The sequence below is a fragment of the Glycine soja genome, chromosome 4, assembly GCF_004193775.1.
Source record: "Glycine soja cultivar W05 chromosome 4, ASM419377v2, whole genome shotgun sequence".
In the NCBI taxonomy this organism is placed as follows: Eukaryota; Viridiplantae; Streptophyta; class Magnoliopsida; order Fabales; family Fabaceae; genus Glycine; species Glycine soja.
This window is the reverse complement of record NC_041005.1, coordinates 2,281,208-2,297,079: the sequence shown is the minus strand read 5'-3', so window position 1 is coordinate 2,297,079 and position 15,872 is coordinate 2,281,208. Positions and strand designations below refer to the sequence as shown.

Sequence of the window (15,872 nt, the reverse complement as noted above, 5' to 3'; positions counted from 1 at the left end):
TTATAGTAGTATTAAATAAGAATATTCTAGACCAAATATATTAATATTTTACATTTATTAAATGCTTCTTAATCTTTATAGGTCAATATATGTTAGATATCAATAGTTTTAGAACAGAGAGTAAATGAAAAACCGCAGATAGCAGTGCCCTGTGTGTCACTATTTGCATAAATTTTGCATCTTAAATATCCGAAAATGATTGTACACGCATAATAAGTAAAACAGCGTGTTTTGTCTCATGTCTAGGTGCATGATACGCATGTCTTTCTAATAATAACCTGATGCAGCTTCAACGCATTTAAAAAGATGGATGTAATTTTACGTGTTTGAGATGTGTCCAAATACAGATGAATATCATGTTTGAGATAGCATTAACAATGTATATGTCGGAGTTTTATCATGTTAAATGAAAAAAAAAAAAAAAACCCCCATAAAAGCTACTCTACGTAGCTTCTTGTTTGACATGCATGGAGTGCTCGAAAATGTGGAACTAAACACATTGTAGATAATTTTATCCTTTGCATCATACCTAACTCTAAGAATAAAAAAAAAAGAGTTGTGTTTGCTGTGAGATTATGGTGATGGCCATGGTTCAACCGAGACTTTCCACATCTTTCCACGTTACATTATATTGTGTAAAAAAAAGTGCATCATAATTAATCTCTTTATGCATCTCTCTCTTTCATTCATGTACTCTCTCTTTCACAACCTTTAGTTTTTAGAGTTACACATGATGCCGGATGAAATTGCCCCCTTCTTGTTACACGAATTTCATCAACAGTGCATATGTAAAAGACAATTTATGTAGATACTGACATGTGACATTGTTATATATATATATATATATATATATATATATATATATATATATACATACATATATAATTTTTGACGTATTTCATCATTATCGTGTGAAAAAACTGAGACTTAAATATATTGATTCTACATTCCTAGGAGATGTAGCTGACTTCGCTCGAGATATCATGTAACAGTGGTTTAGAATACAAAAGGCTTCTTATAAGCCTTGGTACTTTGTTTTGTTCTAAATATTAGCACTTTCATGCAATAAAAGCAACGCATATTCATTAGATCGATATATACGATGGTTTTTTTTTTTTTAATCAATGAGATGAGCATATACCATTCTTGACCTTCTTCTAATAACGTAACGCTAAGGACTACCGGTACCAAAATTTATTTGGGTAGAGAAAATTTGGAGAAAAAATTGAAAACACTTGGATGGTAATCTAAATTCAAGCTTACAAACCCAATATAAATTGAAAACAAACAAGTACTAACTACAAATTAGGTTATCAACAAAACTTATCGCAGGTTGTGATTTTGAAAACCTTGATTTGAACGAAAGAGATACGTGTTGCCTTGCTGACTCTACCTTCCCCCTTGTTGGTTTCTGCCCATTGGATGCTATGCTCCACTTGCTTATTGAATTTCTTTTTTTGGTAAGAAGTTGCTAATTGAATTTAATGTGATGCTCAATGAAGTGTGACACAAATTATGACATGAACCCTGCCTATATAAATCACGAATCCCGCAGTTCATATAGTAGTAAACATTAAAGACTGCTTATCTCTTGTTCTCGGTTACTCCTTATCTAGTCTTTTCTATCCACCGCTTGTTTTGTTGTTAATGCTTTTGGCTAAGAAGGGGCTAGCTATATTCCATAACACCAACGGTCGTCTTTTGTGATGACAAACACCTAGATGAGTTCTTCTCTACCACCTTATTTGTTTGTAACGGCAAATGATTTCTTATAGTGTGTGTTACAAACGACAAAAAAAGGAAGGGCACTACCTAGTTCCACTAGTGCTAATGAAGTATGAATATGTACCATAATAATTAAGGGGTGTGTGCAATGTCATTGCCGATCAATTTCGGTAAACGCGTACCCGTGTCCCATTTGGTACGTGTGGTGTCTCACACCATTGGATCTTGAATTTCGCCTTTTACTATTCACTGATTTTCAAGTCATTTCCCTTTGATGAAACACCTGGGATTGTTGCTAATTTTCATGTGCGCAGTTTTGGAACCCCCGCAAGCACTTATCTTGAACCGTTTCCTTCCAATGACACCGCTCCCACCCAATGGTAAATGACTTATCCGAATCCAAATTTTCTATCTAAGGCATAAAATCCCTATTATCCACACAACCGCCTCCTCTCACCCACACCTTTAATTTTCTTTAACACTTTGGTCTAATTTTTTATTGTTCTTTTATTCCGCACCCATCGTATCCATCACAAAAATTCCTTCCCAAATAATAATAAATAAGTTTAGTAACAATTTGAATTCTGTTTGGTGTTGGCTGTTTGCCACATGAGCTTAGCTTATATGCCTAGAAAAGGGAAGGCCAAGTGTGTATCAGAGAAATCAACAGTGAGGCTCATAGTGGACACGATCTGTCTGGTTCACAATGCCAAGTAGCATCATGGGCCCACCATGGTGCCACGTTTCATGCACTTGTAGTGTTGTACTTAGTATTTACACTCTCTCTTGGTTTTGGCAATATAAATAGGCCCCCATCAACCTCATACCCTCTTTATAATTAAGAAGCTATTGAGCGTATCTCTCTACTCACTCACTTTTGTTGTAACTTCCCTCATCATTACAAATTTCAAGGCTTTCAAAATGCTGAAATCGGGCATTGGAATTGAGGAGAGGAAGCAATTGAAGAAGCCAGCACAAGCCAGCTCGAGAAAGGGTTGCATGAGAGGAAAAGGAGGTCCTGAGAATGCTAGTTGCACCTACAAAGGTGTGAGACAGAGAACATGGGGGAAATGGGTTGCTGAAATCCGTGAACCCAATCGAGGTGCTCGGCTCTGGCTCGGGACTTTTGAGACCTCTCATGAAGCTGCTTTGGCTTATGATGCTGCTGCACGTAAGCTTTATGGCTCTGATGCCAAACTCAATTTACCAGAACTCTCTATCAAATCTCAATCTCAGTGTCCACCACCATCACCACCACCACCTTCTTCTGTTACCAACAACACTCAAATGGAAAACCTGCAGCAGATTCAAAACAATTACATAGACATGGCTACGTGTTCTAATTTCAACAACATCAATAATCCAGAAGTTTCCATGGCCTCTCAGCAGGTTGGAGTTGGACCAATTTACACCAGTGACTCCATCGTGTCTCTTCCCTTGGACACCAATCCCAAGCCTGTGGAGAATGAGGTCGAGTTTCGTCCATCGTGGGCGACAATGAACGAGGGTTTGCCGGTTTTCGATGATTCCATTTGGGCTGAAGCTGCTATGTCTCTAGATTTTCCTCACATTGCAGCAGAGACTGCGATTTACGCGTCGGGGAACAACTTGGCTGATGTTGGTGTTTGGGACTCTCTGCAAACCCCATGGTGCATGTAATTTCATCACAACAACTCTGAAGGGCAATGGAAAGTCACAAGCTATAGCTTTTCTTCTCAATTATCTTACCACCTGGTTTTTTTTTTAATATATATATATATATATATAGTGTACATAGGAGGGGTAAGTAAGTACTTTGTAAAGACGTAGATGATACCCAAAATTAAGACTTATTTAGTTAAATAGGATATATCATATATATATATATATATATATATATATATATATATATATGGTGTCTACCTTTGACTGTATGGGAAACAAACCATGACGTGGTTATTTCCGCACGTCATGGTTCTACGCCTCCTATATTAATATTATGTTATATGTAAATATTAGTATTAAGGGATGGTGGTGGTGATGCTCTATCGCCCCGATATTAATAGGTTTGTGCAGTTTGAGTTTTATGTAAGCAGCTTGTGAGTTATATGTCAATAAAAATGTACAACTAGTAGTTGTATACTTATTATATATGTGTGTATATAAAAATGTATTATTGTAGTTTATGTTCACTGTCTATGTTTATGTTTAGAACATTTCGTTTTAAATTTCTTATGATTTGATCCATTTAGGAAATCAACGTGGGTCGTGAAAGATTCCACTCAAACTTCTAAGATTCTAAGCGTTCTTTCAAGCTTGGGGATTCTATTATTCTCACAAGAAATTTTAAATAATTTTATCTCTTTTACACTGAAACTACCTGAGATATTATAAACTTGACTCAATTTTTAAGTATAATATAACTTAAATATGACTTTTCTGAAAAAAGAAGTTGATCAATATAACCTTATGAAGTCTAATAAAAAGTCAACACTTTCTTGTTCACAGTTTGATTGGCAAGAGACCATATATATATACCTAGTAGTTCATATGTTAACGTTCTTGAAGAAATTAATAGATCACAGTGAACTTTACGTGAATTTCAAGCACTAAAGACACTCAACATTATATGACTAGAGAATTGTCTGGAGCATCTGGTGGAGAAGAAACAGTGGATGAGTGAGGGAGATAGAAGAAGGCTAATCAATTTCTCACTAGTGGATATTGCAACTTCTACAACTTCACGCCCAACTAACGCGGTCCACATGCAAGCTTTTTTCATAAAATTTTAAAAGAAGTCATGGTCCAAGCAAATGGACTCACCGTGACACAACTCCCAACTTGGAGCGGGCAAGCCAGATATTGCAGACATAGTTCAACCCAACAAGCCCAAGAGCTGTTCCAGCAGCTTGACGAACTAGCATAGCCCAGCTCGGCGAACTACAATCTTACTTCAAGGTTTATAAAGACTTATCTGTTCCGTATTCTAGAAAATGTGGGACTTACGTCACGCCGACCTGAGAATACGAGATTGGGCCCCTTCTCAAATATTAAAGGCGAAGACAGACTATGTTAGCATGGCATTCTCCCTACATCAGTTCACAACCAAGTTAACGCTTTCTTTCTCCTAGCTTGATTCGCAACATACTTTTGGTTATCACCTGATTCTACAAATAATATAAAAACATCACGATTCACGAGGATCATATTGAAAATCCTGCCTATGCTCAATTGCTCATAGCCTCATAAACAGATTTTGTTTGGAAATTCGCAGAACAAAAACACCTAATGACAGAATCCTTGTGGTGGGAAAATATGATGGTGAAAGTGATTAGTTGATCATTCCCTCTGGTGGTTGGATGAAAATCAATACAGACACACAGTTAGCATGGAATACTGCTTTATAAAAATTATTGAATTATACGACTACAACTCGGTGTATTAACCAACTAGTTGTATTCACCTCTTGTTTGGTTTGTCTTCTGGGCAAGAGACTCGTTTCTCAAATATTTGTTGTTTGCTCCTCTCTTATTTAGCTGAAAAAATCGGATCATGCGACCAGTTCAAAGTCCCAAATAAAGGAAAGAAACAAAAACTACTACCAGAAAATTAACATCAACTCCTTCGAAACTATCGAACGGAACCTTGTAGTCATTACGTAAACTACTCTTTATAACTGATAATAAAAAAAACCACCTTTTATAAGTTACTACCGAAATAATGCAAGAGAAGTTTTGGGTGGGTCCAATATTATTGTACAACCAAATGGGATCAGCCACCACCGCATACTCATCTTGATTCCGATTCCAACTAAAATAGGCATAAGTGACCTCACATCACATGTTTGTAGGAATCACAAAATCAGTTAACCCATTTAAGCTATTAAAATGTGTTAAATGATATGATTCAAGGGTAGAGAGTAGAGACACGTTTTGACACAAAAATTAGATGATTCCTACTCTAACACCGTTGTTTATTGAATTTGAATGTCCTTCATTCGTTACCTTTAAACTGTTGGAGTTTTGAACGCTAATGGAGAAAACTTGTTACTAAGTTTTAAGAGAAATTGAATTAAAGAAGGAAGAAAATTTTATTGATCACAACTACTAAATGTAGATTACAAAGGCCCTATATATAGGCCACAAACTTTAACAAACTACAGCTGTCATTCTAACTAACTAACCGAAATGACAGCTGGACAAAACAAACTTCAGATTCTGATCAACTACCAAGTTCTGAAACACCAGAACTTCTGAAACAACAACTCCTGAACTAAGATTGAAATACAACAACTAATACACCTCCTTATTACAATCTTAGCTTGTCGAATTCATCTCTAACTTCATCTTCAGGTTTTCAAGTGTGCTCGTCTTCAGAGCCTTAGTCAGAATGTCTGCAAGTTGATCTTCAGTCTTGCAGTGCAGAAGCTCCAGCTTATCATTGTTCACTTGATCTCTCAAGAAATGATATCTGGTCTCTATATGCTTGCTCCTACCATGAGCTACAGGATGCTTAGCCAAATCGATAGCAGACTTGCTATCTAACATAATTCTAACCTTATCATCAGACTTCAAACCCAATTCCTGCATAAGCATGCATAACCATTGAGCTTGACAAGCTGCCATTGAAGCAGCTATGTACTCAGCTTCACACGATGATAATGCAACCACTGCCTGCTTCTTTGAACACCATGAGAATGGTGCATTACCATACATAAACACATAAGCTGCAGTACTCTTTCTGTCATTAACATCTCCACTCCAGTCAGAGTCTGAGTATCCATATAGTTCAGCATCTGGTGTGTCAATTCCAGTTCTATATAGAATACCAAGTCCCTCTGTACCCTTCACATATCTTAGTATCCTCTTAGCTGCTACTAAGTGTGAAGTCATGGGCTTTTCCATGAATCTACTAATCAATCCAACACCATAAGTAATATCAGGCCTAGTGTGGCACAAATATCTCAGTGAACCTACAACCTGCTTGAACAAAGTAGCATCCACTGGTTCTTCTACGCCTTCCTTGATTAGCTTTGTACCAGTATCAATTGGAGTGGTGACAGGCTTGCTATTATTCATATTGAACCTCTTCAATATGTCTCTTGCATACTTCTTCTGATGAATAAGCACTCCTTCTGTGGACATCACAATTTCTATTCCTAGAAAATATGATAACACACCCAAATCTGACATTTCAAACTTTCTCATCATGGCTTCCTTAAACCATTCAATTTCCATTGTATCACTTCCAGTTACAATCATATCATCAACATACAAACATACTATCAACTTCTGGTTGTCATCAGAATTTCTAAAGTAAATTCCATGTTCTGTGATGCATTTCTCAAAGCCTTGACTGATAAGAAATTGGTCAATTTTCTTATTCCAAGCTCTGGGTGCCTGCTTAAGGCCATATAGAGCTTTCCTCAGTCTGTACACATAATCCTCCTTGCCCTTTATCTCAAATCCAGGTGGCTGACTCACATAAACTTCTTCTTCTAGCTCACCATTCAAAAATGCTGATTTGACATCTAGTTGAAACATCTTCCAACTCTTCCAGCTAGCTATTGCAATAATCAATCTTATTGTCTCCATTCTAGCTACAGGGGCAAAAACCTCATTATAATCTAGGCCTTGTCTCTGCAGAAAACCTCTTGCCACAAGCCTAGCCTTATATTTTGCAACTTGACCATCTGGCTTCAATTTAGTCTTGTATACCCACTTCACATCAATACACTTCTTGCTCGTAGGTAACTTAACCAAAGACCATGTTTCATTCTTTTCTATGGACTGTAACTCATCTAACATAGCATTCCTCCAATGCTTTTCCTTCATTGCTTGTTCAAGACTGACTGGCTCAGATTCAGCTAGCATAGCTAGTTGAATTAGTTCACCATCATCAGCCACTGCAGTATCTGGAAACCTCACACAATCATTCAGCCTTTGTGGAGCTTGTACATTTCTAGTTGGTCTTTCAGATGCACCTCCTTGATTTGTGTTCACCTCTTGTACTGGTGATTCAGTATCATTGAGATACACCATACTATTCTTCCTTGATGAGCTACCTTCCCAATTCCAGCTACTTGCTTCATCAAACTTTACATCTTTGCTGAACATTATTTTCTTCTCTATAGGATCATACAATTTGTATGAACCTGTTGAGTGATAACCAACCATGACAACTGCTTGAGCCTTGTCATCTAGCTTCCTTCTCAATTGATCAGGTATGTGCCTAAAACACAATGAACCAAACACTCTCAGATGCTTCACACACGGTTTGATTCCTGACCAAGCTTCTTCAGGTGTAACATACTCTAATCTCTTGGTTGGACATCTGTTCAACAAATAAATTGCGGTAGCAGTTGCTTCACCCCACAGATAGGTTGGTAAACCCTTTTCTTTAATCATGCTTCTCACCATATTCACAATGGTTCTATTCTTTCTCTCTGCAATACCATTGTGTTGTGGAGTATAGGGTGCAGTCACTTCATGCTTAATGCCATTTGATTCACAAAATGACCTGAACTCATTAGATGTGTATTCTCCACCACCATCAGTTCTAAGCTTGCTTACTACTTCACCACTTTCATTCTGAACCATTATTCTAAACTTCTTAAAGACATCAAGGACTTCACTTTTCTTAACTATCAAGTATATCCATAATTTTCTAGTAAACTCATCTATGAATGATACAAAATAGTTATTACCTCCCATTGATTTTACTTCAAATGGTCCACACACATCAGAGTGAATTGTCTCCAGCTTTCTTGTTGCTCTGGTTGGAATCTCAGTGTTGTAAGAACTCCTTGACTGCTTTGAAATACAACACTTGTCACACACCTTGTCAGGTTCAGTAATCTGAGGCAATCCAATTACCATTTTCTTCTTCTGAAGCTTATTGAGATCTCCAAAATTCAAATGCCCAAATCTTTGGTGCCATAACCAGTTCTCATTACCAGCTTTTGTCAACAAGCATTGATTTTCAACAATATTGATTCCAATTTTGAAAGTTCTTTGTCTTGACATTTGAACTTTCAGAATTGTTCTCATTTTATTGTCAAAAATTCTCAAGATCTTGTCTTCCATTCTCACAGTATAACCCTTCTTAAGCAATTGTCCAATACTAATGAGATTACTTTTCATATTTGGAACATAAAGAACATCAGAAATGAATGAGTCTTTACCATCTTTGCTCTGAATCTTGATCTTGCCTATGCCTTCAGCATTCACCACACTGTCATCAGCAAATCTAATCTTCCTTGTGACTGACTCATCAAGCTCACAAAACCAGGTTTTCTTCCCACTCATGTGGTTTGAACAACCTGTGTCTAGATACCATTGATCATCATCATCTTCTTCTTTGATGATTGCCATTAACATAGCTCCTTCTGAATCGTAACCCTCATTGTCATGAACAAATTGAGCTTCATCAGATTCTTCTCTTGGTACCTTCTTAGATTTGCATTCAGCTGCAAAGTGACCCCACTTCTGACAATTATAACACTGAATATCTTTCTTGTTGATCTTCTTCTTCTGACCTTTATTTCCTTCTTGAGAACTGTGATCATGGCCTTTGCTTGTTCCTTCATTTGAGTTCTTTGAATTCTGATTCTTTCTTTTGCCTTTCTTATACTTTCCTTTCTTCTGATGCTGAGCCTGCAGAGCTTGATCAGCTGCACTTTCATTTGACTTGTCTTTGATCTTGCTTCTTTCATTTAATCTCAGTTCATGAGCCTCTAGCGATGCTTGAAGTTCTTCAATCTTCAACTCATCAAGATTCTTTGACTCTTCTTTAGCTACTACTATGTGATCAAACTTAGGAGTTAGTGTTCTCAACACCTTCTCAATCTTCATCAAATCAGAGATTTTTTCACCATTTCTCACCATTTGATTAGTTAAGCTTGTTAACCTCACAAAGTATTGATTAACAGTTTCACCCTCAGTCATCTGCAGCAATTCATATTGCCTTCTCAGAGCTTGCAATCGTACCTTCTTTAACTTTTCATCTCCACCATAGTTCCTAGCCAAAGTATCCCAAGCTTCTTTTGCATTTTCACAATGCACAATCTTCTCAAAAATGTCTGCATCCAAACATTGATGAATGATGAACAAAGCTTTACCATCCCTTTTCTTTTGTTCTTTGTGCGCAGCATTTTGATCATCAGTTGGGTTTCTGGGTAATGCAGCAACTCCAGTATTCACGATTTCAACCACATCTTGAAATCTGAATATTACCTTCATCTTCGCGATCCATTGATCATAGTTTTTCCCATCAAATATTGGTAGGTGTGCTGGAAAACCATTATTTGATGATGTTGTAGCCATCTTTCACAGATTCTGCAACTTTCTTGAGGTTCTTGAAAGCGAACCAGGCTCTTGATACCAATTCTGTTGGAGTTTTGAACGCTAATGGAGAAAACTTGTTACTAAGTTTTAAGAGAAATTGAATTAAAGAAGGAAGAAAATTTTATTGATCACAACTACTAAATGTAGATTACAAAGGCCCTATATATAGGCCACAAACTTTAACAAACTACAGCTGTCATTCTAACTAACTAACCGAAATGACAGCTGGACAAAACAAACTTCAGATTTTGATCAACTACCAAGTTCTGAAACACCAGAACTTCTGAAACAACAACTCCTGAACTAAGATTGAAATACAACAACTAATATAAACGAGTTGATTGTGGTCCCCTGTTAATGCTGTCTTCCTTTCGTCCCACCTACTAAAAGCCTACTGTCCAATTAATAAATGGGAAGATGAGGTAGTGCTCTAGGGAAAAAAAACTGGACAAAGAGAAATGATACGACAACCAACAAAACCAAGGGAAGAAGTTAGGTATAGAAAAGCAGAAGATATTGTAGAGAATATGAAAAATATGCAACCGCAAAGGAATACAGAAGAAAAACAAAGTGTTCAGTTTCTTCTTAGATTTTTCATAATCACATTGAAACATCAATTAATGCATGCAATTTTAGGTATATTTTTCAGCGTTGTTGAATTGATTCTGAATATAAAATTAAATAAATTATAATAGTTTTTGTGTTAAATAAAAAGGTTTATATTAGTTTTAAAACACTTAAACATAATTTGCATCACTTTACAATCAATTTTAATCTAAATCAATTTTATAAAATTAATTTAATTTAAAAATAATTTTGTCAATTTCATCCCAACACACACGATGTCATCCGCAAAAGATGATGCAAATTATAGAAAATGAAAGAACTTCTTAACCTTTGTAACCAGGGGAACAGAGAACTGTGGTTGTTTATTCATAAAAGAAAGAAAAAAAATAGGGAACATGAGTTTTTGACAGGGAAGGGTTGTTAAAGGAAACAGCTTTTTCATATGAAGGGGAGAGGGATGCGTGTATTTTGATGGGGATTAATTGGCTGGATTATTAAATGTTTAATTAAAAAGATAAATAATCATGATATATTTGAATAGATCTATCAAAGGTGATTTTGTGATCTTGTGAGATTTTGGTAAATCTGAAAATTATAGTTTTTCTTAGCATGTGAGAAATTGCATAAATTAAGGTTAGAAAGACTATCACAGTGTGAATTGGATCTTCTTAAATTTCTTACCATGGAGATTCAAAAAGATTTTAGATGATTTAGGGTACTTTTGTGTGCGCAGGTGAAAAGTGAAAAGAAGGTTCAAATTCACTTGCTCTTGCTATAAGCAAGATTTTGTTTTATATGAAAGTTATTATTATATGTCAAGAATATGGTGAAGTAGTGGCAAACATAGACAAATGGGTTAGGTTGATCCGTTTAAGATTTTTTGGCATTTTTAATAACCAAGTTGTCCTTATAACCATAATATTTAAATTAACACCTCATGTTTTTAATATTTGATTAATAATTTTTATTTTTATTTATTTTTCTTCCTATCCATCATATTATCTGTATATTGTACTTATAATTTTTTCTCTCTTATTAAGTGTTGAATAACATGGTGAGTATTTAAATATATTTTTCCTTATCCTATATGTAAAATAAAAAATAATGATATTTGAACACTTTTATTTTAAACACATCAATAACCTCTCTTTTTCTCCTTTCCTCTATTCCTATATTACACATATTATTTATCACATTATATTTATTTTCTTCTTTTTTTTCTCTCTCATGGTGTTGAATAAATGAGTTATACTCTACATCTATCATGCATAACTTGTGGTTAAATGGACGGGTTCGGTGGACTAAAAATAAAAATACTAATTATTTAAAAAAATGAAAAATTAACTATAAAAAAGAAAAATGAACTAAGAAATTAAGTTATGAAAAATAGTAGGTAATATGATGGCACGTAAGACCAAATTATTAATATTAAAATTCTCAATAAAATAAATACATTATTAATATATATATATATATATATATATATATATATATATATATATATATATATATATATATATATATATATATGCAGACCTAGCTATAAATGAGAGGTGCATATGTAATCCCTGCCTTTTGAGGAAATACAAACATATATTTACTATTGTTATCTTTTTGCACCACCTATTTTTATAATTTGAACCCACTGCTCCTAATTTTTCAAACTGTTGTCAAATTTTGTTTTATTTTCTAGGTTTTTCCCTTAAGTTTGTTCTTCTTTCAGTTAACCTAGTACTTTACATTTTATTAAACTAGACATTCCTTCTTTTTTTCAACTCATTACACTTGATTTTAATATTTATGTTTTTACTTTCATATGTATGAAAATAAAAAGTTGTTTTTTAAATTAATTGTCTTTACCACTGACTCATGATCCTAGATCCGTCACTCTTGCGTGTGTTTGTTTTGTTGGACAACAATGAATTTGGGTGTTTGTTTTTTTGACAGAGGGTTTGTTTGTTAGTATACATGTTGGAATACAAAGTGTGATATTAATATTAAATTTCACATTTAATATTTATGTTACTTGTATATATAGATATTAGAAATAAAAATCGAGAAGATGGACTGAGTCACTGAGATTCGTACCATCATCATTTGATAACCTGATGCGTGTGGCGCTTCCATTTGTTAGCCATATAATTCAGCATTAAAGCTTCGGCCGCCCGCGTTTGTCAATTTACAGGCGCAAATCAATAAACAAAACAGACTCTGATCGAAATGCCCCGACATATATAAAATGCAAAATCGGATGTAACATTGTTTACTCTCACAACCAATTCAAGTTCGAAACTTAGTCACCCTTCAATTCATGCATGGAGACTCCTCCCAGCAATCTAGATCACAAGGCAATTAATATTTTGTTTACTTGAATTGATACCAATTACTATTATTTACAGAATTAATCATATGAGTATGCATTTTTAATTTTTGAAACAGGAAATGGAATTGGTGAGCAACCGTTGCGTGGATCTGCATGGTAGGATTGCTGACAAGCGAACAACAGGAGGATGGAAAGCGTCGCACTTTATCATAGGTACTGTTATGACATTGGATAGACAATATATTATGCGTTCAATGTTCAAATTTTTACTGATGAAAAGAGTTATAGCTTAATAAGTGTAAAACATGATATGACCAATTGATGTTGTACTCTGGGTGCAGTGAACGAGGTGACGGAGAGGTTGGCGTTCTTTGCAATTGCAGTGAACATGGTGGCTTACTTGGTTTTTGAAATGCATCAATCTCTTCCAGACGCTGCTACCCATGTCACAGACTGGATTGGAGCTGCCTATGTGCTTACACTCCTCGGAGCCTATAATATACTAATAATTTCTCTACAAAAATATATATACTTTGAGTTCTAATTGGTGGGATGATGTATAGAATTAAATTATTGGCACAATTCCAAATGGGCACCTAAATAAAACAAAATTGATGTTTATTTCATGAATTATGTTGGGGATGAACATTGATGGTTATGTGGTGAATGACGTAGGGGATGATTTTGCTGACACGTACTTTCGGCTTCAATGGACACGCTACGCCCTCATAAATGCACTGTTCCGCCATGCAAAGGGGCAAGCCAAGGCCAAACCGCATTCCTATACGGTGCACTTACCCACATTGCTTTGGGCACCGGAGGAATCAAGCCCTGTGTGTCCTCCTTCGGTGCTGACCAATTTGACGAGGGAGATGAGAAAGATAGTGCAGATGAAGTTCTCTTTCTTAAACTGGTTCTTCTTCGCCATCAACATGGGTGCCATCCTTGGAATCACACCATTGGTTTACATACAAGACGCCGCTGGGTTTGGTTGGGGTTTTGGAATACACGCAGCCGCCGCCATTTGTTCCATCGTTATCCTACTTGCTGGTCTCCGATATTACCGTTTCAAAATGCCAATGGGAAGCCCTTTCACTAGGTTTCTTCAGGTTATGGTAGCCTCCACGATGAATCATCTAAATAGGGTTCATTTAGAAAATGACCAAACTCGTCTCTACGAGGTCGAAACCACTCGCAAGCTTCCTCACACCCCACAATACAGGTTTGTTAATTATCTGACTAGACATTAATGTCACTTATAGATAAGGATGTTCCCGCTTTTATATTTTTCTTTGACATTAATATTATCTTTAGTCTAGAATAAATTTAGAGGAATTTCAATATTTAGACATTGTTAAGATTCTAACACTTAATAGATATTCATTTTTCTCCTCATTTATTTATTTCTATCAAATCATAATAATTATCTTACCTATATTTTTCTTTTTTCTATCTTTTTATCTTTCTAGGTGCATAATAGTATTTGGGTATATATTGATCTTTTTCAATTTATAACAAGTTCTATACTACCTTAATTTATATTACATCTAATCCACATAAGAAATAATTATTTAATTTGTTAACACCAATAAAATTGATTAGATTAATTAATTTCACATAAATTTTAATTTTATTCTAAGATTATTCATTATATTAATTATTCAATTGGTGGTTATATTTTAAAAAATAAATTTTAATAAATAAGTATATCTTATTTAGATGACAGTTGAATACAGATATATACTTTTATTGAAAAATAAATGTAATTATTAATAAAATTTACAATTAATTAAAAATAAAAAAAGAAATTTAATAATAAAATAATTATATTTTTTTATAATAAAATTTAAAAAAATTACATTTTATTTCTTCCATAGAACGAGAGTAAGTATATTTTATCTTGACACTGACCAATATGGAACTTTTAAGGTTTTTTTCAATACATTACAGGTGAACTTTCTTAAATTAACGGAACCAAGTTTTGCAGGTTTTTTGACACAGCAGCAGTTATGACAAACGCAGAAGACGAGCAATCGATGGCGCATATGTACGGTGACGCAAGTAGAAGAGTTCAAATCCTTCATTCGAGTCCTTCCTGTGTGGGCTTCCACCATTGCTCTCTCCGTGTCCTACGCTCAGCTCTCAACCTTCTTCCTAAGCCAAGCCAACATCATGGACAGAACACTCGGTACCCACTTCAAAATCCCCGCAGGTTCTGTCCCCGTGTTCAGCGCCATCACACTCATCCTCGTACCCATCTACGAGAAATTCATTGTCCCCTCCCTCCGCAACATCATCGGCCACCACCGAGGCGTCACGTCGTTGCAGCGAATGGGCGTAGGTTTATTCGTCTTGATCTTCGCCATGGCCTCGGCAGCGTTGGTGGAAAGGAAAAGACGGGACCACAAGTCATTAAAGATGAGTGTGTTCTGGTTGCTCCCTCAGTTTTTCCTAATGGGTGCTGCTGAGGTTTTCACCTACGTGGGGCAGTTGGAGTTCTTCTACGACGAAGCCACGGATGGGACGAGGAGTTTTTCCTAATGTTTCTGTGTGAGATTGGGATTGGAAGCTGGTTGAGCACTGCGTTGGTAAAGATAATTGAAGGTGCGAGTGGTGGACAACACAAAGGGTGGCTCAGGAACGATTTTAATAACAGTAGATTGGACTGTTTTTATTAGATTTTGACGGCTATCAATGACGTCAATTTCTTGGTTTATTTGGTGGTGGCTTATTGCCACAGAGGGAAAGGAGCACTGGTGATGGATGAGGCCATGGTTGAATTCACTGAGTCTAACTCAGCCAACCACGAAGGGGAATTACCAAGTACCTTTTTCTGACCATTTTATTCTATAATTTGCTTTATATTTATAATCTCACAATTCTTCACAAATTCTTCAAACATCCTAATTTTGTTTTATCCATTAGGATCGAAA

At 35.6% G+C, this 15,872-nt stretch overlaps 1 protein-coding gene and 1 pseudogene across 1 annotated transcript; both read left to right on the top strand.

Moving 5' to 3' along the window:
* The first annotated feature begins 2,545 nt into the window (after positions 1 to 2,545).
* LOC114408054 (dehydration-responsive element-binding protein 2D-like) lies at positions 2,546 to 3,855 on the top strand. Its single transcript, XM_028371180.1, has one exon. The coding sequence runs from the start codon at positions 2,647 to 2,649 to the stop codon at positions 3,382 to 3,384; it is 738 nt and encodes a 245-aa protein (XP_028226981.1). The 5' UTR covers positions 2,546 to 2,646; the 3' UTR covers positions 3,385 to 3,855.
* A 9,203-nt stretch (positions 3,856 to 13,058) lies between these two features.
* Positions 13,059 to 15,810, top strand: LOC114408297 (annotated as a pseudogene).
* Positions 15,811 to 15,872: the final 62 nt, after the last annotated feature.